Genomic DNA, 13408 nt, shown 5'->3' with positions numbered 1-13408 from the left:
GAGCCACTGGTGCTGTCCCAGATTTGTTTTATTTCTTTCTTTTTCATTTCCTTTCTTTTATTTTTATTTTATTTATTTTTATTGTAAAGATCATGTACAGAGGGGTTACAATTACATAAGGCAGGCAATGAGTACATTTGTTTTTAACAATGTCACCTCTTCACTCATTTTCTCCCTCCTGAATCACCTCCCCTACAAGTTGCATGGTTATTTTCAACACTCACTCAACACTGTTGAGTGAGTATCACTGCTGCATTTGCTTTCCCTTTGTCCCATCATTTCTGTGCTCCCTCTAACCCTCCCCCAAACAGACAAAATGTACAGAAATAAAAAGCAGCAACAAAGGGAGAAAAAAAAAACAAAAAGCAAAATAACATCAAACCTCTTTTTTCCATTTCATAGAGTTCATTTCAATAAAATTTCATTTTATATGATCATATGCATGTAGCTATTGAGCCTTTGTGAACCTCTCCTAAGAATATCCCCTTTGGTCTCACTGGATGCATGTTTAGAGTCCTATTTATCATGTCCAAGTGTAACTTTTTGTCTTTTACCATCCATTGTCTTTACTTGTAGCTTTATAGACACATTGTACTTACTACAAATGAGGGAAAGCATGCAACCTATGTTTCCTTGAATCTGGCTTACTTCACTAAATATAATTTTTTCGAAGTCTTTCCATTTCCTTATGAATGGTACAATGCCATTCTTTCTGATGGAAGCATAGACTTCCATTGTGCACATATATATATATATATATATATATATATGTATGTATGTATTCATCATATTTTCTTCATCTATTCATCTGCTAGGGGACATCTAGGTTGATTCCATATTTTGGCTAGAGTAAATAATACTGCAGTAAACCTGGTTGTGCTAATAGCTTTATTGTGGCCTAGTTTGTGGTCAATTGAATAAATGTCCAGGGGTAGGATTGCTGGGTCATAGGGGAGCTCTATGTTTAGTCATTGAGGAACCCTCATACTGCTTTCCAGAAAGGCCGAACAAGTTTACATTCCCACCACCAACATGCCACATGCCCACAAGCATCGGTTACTGTTAGTTCTCTTGATAATGGCCATTCTAACTGGGGTAACGTAGAATCTCAATGTTGTTTTTATTTTCATTTCTTTTTTGGCCAGAGATGTTGAACCTCTCATGTGTCTATTGACCTTTCTTGTTTCTTCTTCTGAGAAGTCTCTAAGCCTTTAGCCCCTTTACATATTGGGTTGCTGTTTCCTTGAGGATTTGTTTCTGGGAGTTTAATTTTTTGAGCTCTAAGTATATTTTAGATATGAGGCCCTTATCTGATGCATAGCTAGTAAAGCTCTTGTCTCATTCTGTGGGCTTTCTATTTATGTTGCTAACTATGTCCTTTGCCATGCAGAAACTCTCCCATTTGATGAAAGCCCACTTATCTAGTCTTTGATTTGCTGTGATTCTGTATCTTTACATAGGAAGTATTTTCCCATGCCTAGGAGCCCTAGTGTTTCCACATCCCTTCTTGGAATATTTTCATGATATCTGGCCTTACATTGAGGTCATTAATCCATTTGGAATTGATTCTGCTTCAGTGTGATATATAGGGATCTAACTTCAGTATAATGCATATGTATAGCCAATTCTGCCAGCACCGTTTGTTTTGGCTCCCTTATCAAATTTTAGCTGACAATATATTTGTGGGTTCCTTTCTGGGTCTCTTATTCTATTCCATTGCTCCTCGGGCCTATTCTTGTGCCAGTACCTAGCTGTGTAATAGAGTTTGAAGGTCGGTGTTGATACCCCTCCAACACTGATCTTCCTGCAAAGGATTTTTTTTTTGCTATTTGGGACTTTTTCTTACCCCATATGAATTTTTGGATTACTGTCTCTATATCACTGTTGTTGGAATTTTGATAGGTAATCCACTGAATTTGTAGATAACTTTGGGAAATATTGCTATGTTCACCATGTAATACTTCCAATCCAGGAGCAAGGAAGGTTTTTTCCATTTGCTTACAGATTTGTTATCTTATGGAAGAAAAAAGATTACCTCATTTGACCTCATTTGTGTAGACTAGGAAAACCTAACAAGAAAAAGTGAGAGAAGGGATGAATAAGGCAGAGGAGAGAAAAGAAATAGGAACAGGACTAATGGATATAATGGAAGTATATTGTGTCTCCATGTATAAAAATGTTACAAGCAAACTTTTATACAGTCTAATTACAGTGTTAATAAAATATATAGAAATTGGGCTGGGAAGGTGGCTCAGTGGTAGAATGCTTGCCTTGCATGCATGAGGCCCTGGGTTCGATTCCTCAGCACCACATAAGCAGAAAAAGCCAGAAGTGGTGCTGTGTCTCAAGTGGTAGAGAGCTAGCCTTGAGCTGAAGTGCTGAAGGACAGTGCCCAGGCTCAGAGTTCGTGTGTGTGTGTGTGTGTGTGTGTGTGTGTGTGTGTGTGTGTGTGTGTGTGTGTGTGTGTGTGTGTGCATGTGTGTGTGTGTGTGTGTGTGTGTGTGTGTGTGTGTGTAGAATTTTCAAACTTCCAGGTGCATTGTGGATAAGCAAATCATCTATCTGTGCAAATGCTTTGATCCTGCATTGTTTTAAACTGGAATCCAGCATTCATGATTTCATATTCTAAGAAACTTCACAGAATAAGCAACCAGAATGTTTTATAATGTTCCAATAAGATGATTTCAGTTAAAAGTAAATTGAACATAATATTTTATTCTATATTTATTCTAACTTGATATTTAATAACAAACAGAAGTTAGAGTAAAGTACAAATACAGCAATTCAGTACAGTAATATATTTCAGCTTAAAAGGTCTCTCTGAGATACAGAATTCCCAGAACATAGTCACACTTTTACATGATGAGTGGCAATTTGTGGCCAGTACTATAAAAAGCCCTGACAGGAAAATGGAAGGAGCTTGTGGGGTACCTCCAGATTAAGGAACTCTTTGCAACATTCAAAAAACTCACACTTCCATTTTCAAGGTCAAGAAATATACCAATCTTGCCCAGAGGCTTCTCTATATAGTGACGCAGCATGGGAGATGTGGTAAAGATACTGTAACCAGTGTCATCCTTCACACATAAAAGGAGAAATACATCCTCGGGATCAATTATTACGGGCTCATTCATTGTCTTACAATTCCTATAGATCCCCACTGCCCAGTCCAAAGAATCATCTACACTGAGCTCCCAGTAATGCTTCCCGGAGCAGAAGATTTGGGTTCCTGAAACAGCAAAATAGTTGATTCCATCAAAATTCAAAAATGAAACTGCACAGGTAGGTCCAAACATTTGTACATGGTCAAACATCATATTTATATTCTGTGTTTCATGACCGAAGAAAAACTCCCCTGTGAATAAAAAGAATATTCAAAGTCAATTTTGGAATTTATACAGCATGAGAAAAACTACCTTTCTGGAACAGCTCTGATTAGAAAATTCATATTCAAAGACTATCATCACATCTGTGGAACAACATACCTACCAAAGGGGGAACCTTCCTAACAATTCCAAGATTTAAAGCGTCTCATGACAACTGAAAATCTGGAGACTTCTGCTGTGCTTACAGTTCCGAAACAATATATCCCACTTCCGTTGTCATTTGACAAGGGAAAAGAAGACATAAATTAAAACTACATAAATGAGATTACATTATCAGGGACATAATGGTTTGGGAGGGGTGAAGACTTACTTAACAGGATCAACTGTTCTAAGATAACCTGCATTACTTATGGAGAACTTGTCTCAAAAAAGAGAAAGAAAAAGGGAAAAGTAAATGTGACTGGGCATGGATGGAGCTGGTTTAGTGTGATGCCAAGGAGCCCACAGGAAGCTCATTCCCCCTCCTGTGCTGGTGTCTTTCCCCACCATTGCAAAGAGAATCCAGACAAACTTTCTATCACTGAGTCTGAGCCTTCTGCTTTCTATAATGCTGAGCTGATAGTGAATTGTTCTGTTTTGTGAGAGAATTAGAATCTGCAGATCCCCCCAACTTTCTTTATCATATCAACCTTGAGGTTTCAGGTGACTTCAGATAAGGCTGCTTCCTAGCATCACAATGTAACCAAACCCTGAATCGGACCTTCCAGCATTGTTCTGTAGTCTTTCTTTCCATTCTCCCTCCCTTAGTGCCACATACTTATCAAGATGGTATTCACTGTACCACTTGTATTGTTTGGATTCATGAGTGTGTGTGTGTGTGTGTGTGTGTGTGTGTGTGTGTATGTAGTTTATTGAGAAATAATTTCTCCTATAGACCTAATCTGTGTTATTTTCAAATATCTATCAATTATTAATTTCATTTATACTTATAAGAAATAAAAGAAAAATAAAGCATCTACATGATTCAAATACAGGACAATGGTACTGAAAGATTTTGGCAAACTTACACTAATGTTTTAGCTTTTGCAAAATTTTAGCATACCTGTATGAGTAGCTTTTAAAAGTAAGCACATTTTGGGGCTAGGAAGTTGGCTCAGTGGTAGAGTGCTTGCCTTGCATGCATGAGGCCCTGGGTTCGATTCCTCAGCACCACATAAGCAAAAAGAAAAAAGCCGGAAGTGGCGCTGTGACTCAAGTAGTAGAGCGCTAGCCTTGAGCTGAAGAACTGAGGGACAGCACCCAGGCCCAGAGTTCAGGCCCCACGACCAGACCCCCCCCCCAAAAAAAAGTAAGTAAATTTCTGAAATGTTTTAGCAATACTACAAAGAGATGATTTTATTTGAAGTTGAACTAAATAAAGATACTTATACGTCCACTAAGAACAAAGAAACCCTTAGTTTTTTAATCTCTATACCCTTTTAAGTGGACATTTAAAAATCACATCTGTATGTGGTAAATCACAATTCAGTGGTATGCTTTGGTGGTAAAGCACATAATTAGTACTCTCAAAGCCATTGGTTTCAATTCAAAGAAATATATATATATTTTTTTTTTTTTTTTTTTTTTTTTGGGTCCGGTCGTGGGCCTGAACTCTGGGCCTGGGCGCTGTCCCTCAGCTCTTCAGCTCAAGGCTAGCGCTCTACCACTTGAGCCACAGCACCACTTCCGGCTTTTTTCTTTTTGCTTACGTGGTGCTGAGGAATCGAACCCAGGGCCTCAGGCATGCAAGGCAAGCGCTCTACCACTGAGCCACCTTCCCAGCCCCCAAAGAAATATATTTTTAATACAAGAAAAAAAACTTTCATCTTAAGATGAAATAGAAGCAAGAAATGAGAAACTTTACCCCAAATGATGGAAGTCCTACTGAAATGATTTAAGGTGATAAAATCTCATAAAATAATCTATTTTGACTTAGATATTACTTAATTCCAATGTAAAAAGTAAGAAAACAAATATAAAGTAAAACATCTTTTTATAAAAACTTTTATGTAAGTTTTTTTTAACAAAAGCTCAAAATAACTTTAAAAAATTTTTCTTTTCAATCTGTTGTCGAAATTGACAGAAACACTGAAAGTGATTTACCTAAACTATTTAGACCAGAAAAAAGATCCAAACAAAGCATCCCTTATAGAAATAATTTATGGGGGCTGGGAAGGTGGTTCAATGGTAGAGCGCTTGCCTTGCACACCTGAAGCCCTGGGTTCGATTCCTCAACACCAGATAAGCAAAAAGAAAAAAAAAGCCAGAAGTGGTGCTGTGGCTCAGGTGGTAGAGCGCTAGCCTTGAGCTGAAGAGCTGAGGGATAGTGCCCAGGCCCAGAGTTCAGGCCCCACGACCAGACCCCCCAAAAATAAAAAAATAAATAAAAAAGAAGTAATTTATGTACTTAAACTGATACCCTTTAATTGGAGCTAACTGAATATAAAAAATAAAAGGCTTTGGTTTAGTGTTAAGAGTGCCTGCCTAACTGGTTTGAAGTCCCAAGATAAAGTCACAATGCCTCTCCACGAACACATACATACAAACAAAAAACAAAAATGTTTGACTTTGATTTCTGAGTTGAAAAACAGGCATAGGTTCTCTATTACTGCCTGTTTTATACGATTATATTTAAGTGCTTGTATCCACTAATAAGACTCTGAAAAACCAGCATTGTATGTGATATATCTAATGCTCAATGAGTCTGATTTTTAACTTTCTATTTTGTCATTATTTAAGTAGTTTGTGACAGGGCTAATTCATGTTTACTATTATACCAATTTTCATTTATTTTCTCTATTAAGAGAGACTATACTAAATATGGTTGTAAATAGCTAGTTAGAAACTGTGTGTGTAAGAGGTTATAAAGAGGCAAGTCTTAATAACAGAAGACTTCTCAAAGTGGACAGTACAGAAGTTCCTCCAACCTAGTGACACTCACGTCCGTACTGGCTGAGACTGTCTATCAGTCCAGGGATGGGATGAGCACTGAGTTTTGGCTTCATAGTCTTTGGCATAAAGACTAGCATGGATTCACACCTGCAAGTGACAAAAATAAACTCAGTTTTAGTTTGGAGTCTAAAACAATTCTGTAGAATTTTCAATCTCTGAAAATTATCAAACGTACTTGCATATCATAGCTGAAATCCAAAAATCTTAAAATAATACTGTTCTATTCTTACAAAAATCTTACTGTCTTTCACAACATTATCAATCCTATCACCTGGGTAAAAACTATTGCATATAAATAAATACATTATTTATGACTTGAAATCTAACACTATAAATAGCTGTCTGTTAAAATGGATGCATGAATTCAACAGTTAAATTATCCTTCACACAAAGCTACTGAAATAATTTTACAAAAGAAAGTAATGAGAAGTCATATTCATTGGACTAAAACAGACACATGTTTTAATAACGATTTGTCCTTTTTCATACCCCTCATGGCTCCTACTTTGCACAGAAAGTTATACTTACCTTGCCAGTATGTATTTGAAATCTTGTAAAAGTTGCACTTACCTTGCCAGTATATATTTAACATTCTGTAAAGAAAGAACAAATGTTTAGGTTTCATTTGTGTTAGATGCTCTACCTTCTCAGTCTTTGTTTGAAAAATTCAGAAAACACTATAATCACCAACCCCCTGCTCAGCCTATTTTCTAGTTTATGTATTGCATGAATTTAAAATTGAATTTTTGCTAACTTTAGAACCTTTTGGTGAAAGATAAGGAAAGAAACTATATTGCTTCAAAACACTAGTAGTTTTCCTAGAGGGTCTTTTCTGGGCTTCTCCACAACAGGGAAGAGGCTACAGGAGCAACTCAAATGAATGGTAGTCTGAGTTTAACATGAAATGTCTATGAAAAGTTACTGTTTGATTTTGAGTTTAGCATGGGCAATGCATAAATGTATTAGGGAATATTCTGAGAAATCTTTCACAGTTTCATATATCTTGCTAGTTTAGTGGGGATCTGAGTTTTTATCTTAATAATAAACAAGATATCACTGAAAATGCAAGAAATATGGAAAATTACTTTTAGAGTCTGTTAGGATGGCGAAGGTGTGCACTTCAGATAGTTAAGAAATTGATAAAATTGTTACCTGAAGGAGTTCAACATCTGGCTTTTGGTATGTTTTCACCAGCTCCTGATATAATTTTCTTAGGTCTTTCTTCTTCTGAAGCATTTGGGTTTCCCTTTTCTTAAGTTGCTGTAAAACCACAGTTTCTTCATTTGTAAGTATCTCTGAATATTGTTTTCTCTCCTCTTGAAAATTTGGATGCAGCATCTCATAAATATCGCTGGTAATTACTCTGTGCATAGTCACATATGACTGCAGAAACAAAGAATTCCTAAATTACATACTCTGCTCACTTTCATCTTTCCACATCAATCTCATCTTTCATTTTGACTTATTTCTTCTACCAATGTGCGTCATACACAGATTAGGTCTTTCCAGTCTTCGAGGACCATAAATTCATCCCTTTCTTTATTTCTTACTTTTGTTAAGTGAGCCAAGATGAGCCAAACCTGTGCTCATTCAAACACCTTCCATCTACTCTTCCAGAAACACCTGGTGAAAAGTTTTCATAAATGTGTTCTTTACATATACTTTTCAGTCAGAAAGAACACCTGAAAGTCATTAAAACTTATCCTTTATAAATAATTATACACGAAAAAGGAAAGCAAAACAGAACTTAAAAAGTGGCAAAACTTCCCATGCTCCTGGATTGGAAGGATCAACATCATGAAAATGGCAATACTTCCCAAGGCTATCTACAAATTCAATTCGATACCTATCAATATTCCAACCTCATTCTTCAAGGAAATAGAAGAGGCAATCCAAAAATGCATATGGAACAATATAAAAGACCCCGAATAGCAAAAAACGATCCTTAGCAGAAAGAACAGTGCTGGAGGAATATCAATACCAAACTTCAAACTCTACTACAAAGCCATAGTAATCAAAACAGCTTGGTACTGGAACAAGAACAGACCTCAGGACCAATGGAATAGAATTGAAAATCCAGAAATGAGCCCACAGACCTATAGCCATCTAATCTTCGATAAGGGAGCTAAAAAAATAGAATGGAAGAAAGACAGCCTCTTCAGTAAATGGTGCTGGCAAAATTGGTTAACTACTTGTAGAAAACTAAAGCTAGATCCTTATATATCACCCTGCACCAGAATCAACTCCAAATGGATCAAAGACCTCGGGGTCAAAGCTGACACTCTGAAAACATTACAGGATGGAATAGGAGAAACCCTTGGCACAGGCTGAAATTTTCTTAATAGAGACTCAGAAACACAACAAATCAAAGAAAGGTTGGACAAATGGGATTGCATGAAATTGCAGAGTTTCTGCATAGCAAAAGACATAGCTAGCAAGATCAATAGAAAGCCCACGTATTGGGAGAGGATCTTCACTAGCCATACAATGGACAAGGGTCTCATATCTAAAATATACCTGGAACTCAAAAAATTAAATCCCCCAACAACAAATCCTCAAAGAAACTGCCTGATAAATAAGTGGGCTAAAGGCTTAAAGAGAAACTTCTCTGGAGAGGAAATAAGAATGGCCAATAGACACATGAAGAAATGCTCAACCTCCCTAGTCATAAAAGAAATGCAAATCAAAACAACACTGAGATTCCACCTCACCCCAGTTAGAATGGCTATAATCAAGAACTCTAATAACAACAGATGCTGGAGGGGATGTGGACAGAAGGGAACCTTACTTCATTGTTGGTGAGAGTGTAAACTTGTTCAACCACTTTGGAAAGTAGTATGGAGGTTCCTCAAAAGACTCCACCTAGAGCTCCCCTATGACCCAGCAATCCCACTTTTGGGCATTTACCCAAATGATCACAAACAAGACCATACTAAAGCTACCAGCACAATTATGTTTATTGCAGCATTATTTACCATAGCTAAGATATGGAACCAACCCAGATGCCTCTCAGTAGATGAATGGATCAAGAAAATGTGGTATATATACACAATGGAATTCTATGCCTCCATCAGAAAGAATGACATTGCCCCATTAGTTAGGAAATGGAAAGACTTGGAAAAAATTATATTAAGTGAAGTAAGCCAGACCCAAAGAAACATAGGTCCCATGGTTTCCCTTATTTGCAATAACTAGTATATATCTGAGACAAGCAGAAAAGGTCAGATAAGTTGATGTTAGGTGAAATGAACCCCAAGATAAGTATTCAAATGTTTTTTTTCTTTCTTGGGATTGTTTCTAACATATTTATAAGATGATTTCTTTGTTGCTTTGTATGCCCCTCCCCCACGGTATAACCTCTGCTTTCACTGTATTTGATGTTGGTATAATTTGTGGAAGGGAAGGGAAAAAACAAATTGTTTAAATAGGGATACAGGTGGACCCATTGCAACAATGAGATGTACAAGTCATTATGTGAAAAACGAACTTTACAACTTTGGGGAGTGGGGGCAGTAATGGGGGGGGGTGGAGAGATGGGAAGGAATAAGAAGGGGAAACAAAGGAGGAGACAACAATGCTTGATAAGAAATGTACTCATTATCTTGCCCATGTAATTGTAACTCCTCTGTACGGTATTTTCACAATAAAAATAATAATAATAAAAAATAATTGTACACAATCTTCAGAAACCCATGTTCATAAGTAGATGTTTGACAACTATTCTCTCTGATACACAACCCAACCACTATCTGAGCAGCACTACTACATCAATCTTTATGAGTGGAAGTTATCAGTAAAGATCTCACTAAAGTTCCTTCCAGCACCATGTCATCATAAGAGATGGATGGATATATGCCTCTCCCTTTTTTTTCTTCAGACTGATTCTGAAGGACATATACTTACAACCCATTCATCGATTATTCTCCCCTCTTCATTTATAATTCTCTGGATTTCTTGTATCCTTTTCCACACAGATCTCATTTCCTTTAAAATCTTTTCCTGTAAGAGTAAACACTAAATTTAGTAGCAAGAACATGGGTTCAGATTTATGATAGAAAATGGTTCTTTAATATTGCTCTTTGAATTGACATAAAATGAGAAATTCCTAAATTTAGAAAAAATAGACTGCTTGTGTTTATTTCCTCAGAATTACCAATTTTACCAAATTTTGCATATGGAACCATAAAATGTAATCAACCCTTTTTGCTTTTGCAAAGAAACTGAAAAACATGGATAATTTTTAGGTAATGTCAAAATGGACCTCAGAATTAGAGTTTAAGGATATTTCATTCCTGGTAATACCATCATACTTCTTAGTTAACTTGTGTGTATCCTTTATAGGTGCCTTTTGATCTGGCAGTACTGGAAACCAAAAATCTGACCTGAGGGCTTCAGGCCACTAAATGCATCTTAACATAATGAACATCACTCATAGGCATCTGAATGTCATGAGCTCTAAGAACACAATAAGGATGCCTGCACATCCATGTTCATTGCTGCACTAGTCAAAATAACCAAAATATGGAAACAGCCCAAATGCCCCACAATACATGAGTGGATCAAAAAAAGTGTTACCTATACATGAGATTTTACATAGCCATTAGAAAGAATAAAATGATGTCTTTTGCAGGGAAATTGATGGAACTAGAACAAATCATGTGAAGTGAGATAAGTGAAGTGAGACAGACAGTACATGTTTTCTCTGATATGTGGAAATTAGATCTAAAAAGTACTGGGATATGATAAATAATGCAGGATTGTAGATGCTTACACACTATGAGACCAAAAGAGGATACTTTTAGGAGATGAACACAAAGGTGCAATGCGTAAATGCCTCTTGATATTGATATAAAATAATATAATTACTGAAATGAACTCCAAGAGACTTTTTTTTCTATCTTTTTTTTTAGTTTTTAGTTTTTGATGACTCTGTCTTCTTTATATTATGTGTACAGTCAGGAGGGTTGGAGGGAAGGTACAGAACTTGAGAGAAAAAGTGCATCAGTGGAGTGAACTGGACATTGATGAAAATGAGCTATATAACTCATGAGTGGAGATGGAAGGGAGGGACTGGGAGAGAATGAGGGAATAGAAGACACTGTGTGAAAGGAAATGTACTCATTGCCTCACTCATGTAATTGTAATCCCTCTGCACATCACCTCTATAATAATAATAAAGTAAATTAAATGTATATATATATATATATATATATATATATAGAACACCAACTTCACAATTCTGTCAATAGAATTCAAATTCCACAAAGGCAGGAATTCAATTTTATTCATAAACTTATTACCAAATCACTGATAGATAAATTGAACTTCGTCTTTTTTTTGGGGGTGGGGTCCTGTTGTGGGGCCTGAACTCTGGGCCTGGGCGCGCTGTCCCTCAGCTCTTCAGCTGAAGGTTAGCGCTCTACCACTTGAGCCACAGCGCCACTTCTGGTGTTTTCCTTTTTGCTTATGTGGTGCTGAGGAATCGAACCCATGGCCTCATGCATGCAAGGCAAGCACTCTACCACTGAGCCACATTCCCAGCCCCTGAACTTGGTCTTAATCAGTATCATTTCTATATGACCCTGATCCCCTGATCTTTTACCCACAAAAGATCTCAGAGCTTTCACTTACCCGATGCTCCTCAACAGCCCCTTCCATGGGACAATGCCTGTTGGTCTGGTGCCTCTGAGAGGGGGAGCAGAGCATGTTCTTGTCCACTCTACAGAGCATCCTCTTTATCTTCTTGTTTGTCTTAAATGCGTGTTCCTCTGAGCTCAGGAATTGTCTGAAGCTGGCTTTTCTAGCAATGGATACCAGACGCTTGAGGAGGATGTCAGTGCTGAAGTCTCTTTGCTGGGAGGGCACTCTGCAAACAGGGCATCTGGCTGGAGTCTGAGCTTCTTCCCAGGAAAGGCAGAGACATGGCCGACAGAAACTGTGGCCACAGTCTATGGTGACTGGGTCTATGAGAGTGTTCACGCAGATGACACATGTCAGTTCTTCCTGAACTGCTTGGGCAATGTTAGAATCCATCTTTCCAGATAGTGAAAATTAGAATTTTTTCTTCAGCCAGGCACCAATAGCTCACGCCTGTAATTCTGGATATTCAGGAGCCTGAGATCTGAAGAATGTGGTTCAAAGCCAGCCCAGGCAGGAAAGTCCAGGATCTCCAATTAACCACAAGAAAACAGGCAATAGTGCTGTAGCTCAAAGTAGTAGTGCTAGACTTGAGTGAAAAAGCTCAGGAACAACACCCAGGCCTTGAGTTCAAGCCCCAGGAATGACCCAAAATAATAAGAAGAAGATTGTCTTTTCTGTGAAGAAACAAACACAAAATGTACACAAGTTGTTGCTCAGTTGTAATCTTCTGTCTAAAGCAGTGTAGGCAACTTGTTGCAAAAGACAAAAATAGGTAACTCCCCAGAAAAAGAGGATACTCACCAGCTGTTTCTAAGTGCTAAACTATCCCACATCTGTTGAGTTAGGATACTCCTCTGAAAAGCCGAGTCTCAGTTTGACCCTATTTATACTCAAAAAGGGTGGGCCATGAGTACTCTGGCAACCAATCAAATTCTCACCCTTGATTAGTTTTAAAAAGGGCGAGTGACTGAACGTTTCTTTTTTTGATAAGTCTTTTGTTTAAATCTGTCAGCATCTACTTCACAAAGTTTCTAAATACATCAAACTTTACATGTAAAAATAAATCATAATCTATTCATAAAACCATATTAAGTGTTTGAGTCTACCTTTTGGTCTTTCTCATGTAGGTTCTAACGCAAGCAAACACAAATTACCGCCATTATATCTGTTAAATCTTGAGAACTAGGAAGTGGTGCTGTGGCTCAAGTAGTAGAGTGCTACTAGCTTTGAGCTGAAGAGCTGAGAGACAGCACCCAGGCCCAGAGTTCAAGGCCCATGACCGACAAACAACAACAACAACAACAACAACAACAACAACAAAAAAACCCTACTTTACCAGGCACTAGTGGCTCATACCTGTAACCCTAGCTACTCAGGAGGCTGAGATCTGAGGATCATGGTTCAAAGCCAGCCTGGACAGGAAATTCCATGAGTTTTGTTTTGTTTTTGTT

The 13408-nt window shown here is 37.5% G+C and overlaps 1 protein-coding gene across 1 annotated transcript; it reads right to left on the bottom strand.

The window, feature by feature from the left end:
• Positions 1 to 2036: 2036 nt before the first annotated feature.
• On the bottom strand, positions 2037 to 12350 carry LOC138804969 (tripartite motif-containing protein 43-like). Its single transcript, XM_069989556.1, has 7 exons — positions 11949 to 12350; positions 10221 to 10316; positions 7470 to 7700; positions 6888 to 6910; positions 6307 to 6404; positions 2973 to 3355; positions 2037 to 2069 (listed from the first exon to the last, which is right to left on the bottom strand). Exons 1-7 carry the CDS (start codon positions 12348 to 12350, stop codon positions 2037 to 2039), a joined length of 1266 nt encoding a protein of 421 aa, XP_069845657.1.
• Positions 12351 to 13408: the final 1058 nt, after the last annotated feature.

Source organism: Dipodomys merriami, unplaced genomic scaffold (genome assembly GCF_024711535.1).
Source record: "Dipodomys merriami isolate MVZ:Mamm:240054 unplaced genomic scaffold, mDipMer1.0.p SCAF_38, whole genome shotgun sequence".
In the NCBI taxonomy this organism is placed as follows: Eukaryota; Metazoa; Chordata; class Mammalia; order Rodentia; family Heteromyidae; genus Dipodomys; species Dipodomys merriami.
This window is presented reverse-complemented; position numbering and strand designations above follow the sequence as displayed.

Bases quoted from the DNA above. Each gene is read 5' to 3' on its own strand.
- LOC138804969 (XM_069989556.1), bottom strand. From the start codon at position 12,350: ATGGATTCTAACATTGCCCAAGCAGTTCAGGAAGAACTGACATGTGTC. The intron at 6,911-7,469 runs GTAACAATTTTA...CTTTCTTTACAG, and splicing joins CAGATGTTGAACTCCTTCAG to AATGTTAAATATATACTGGC. The intron at 6,405-6,887 runs GTAAGTGCAACT...TGTCACTTGCAG, and splicing joins GTTAAATATATACTGGCAAG to GTGTGAATCCATGCTAGTCT.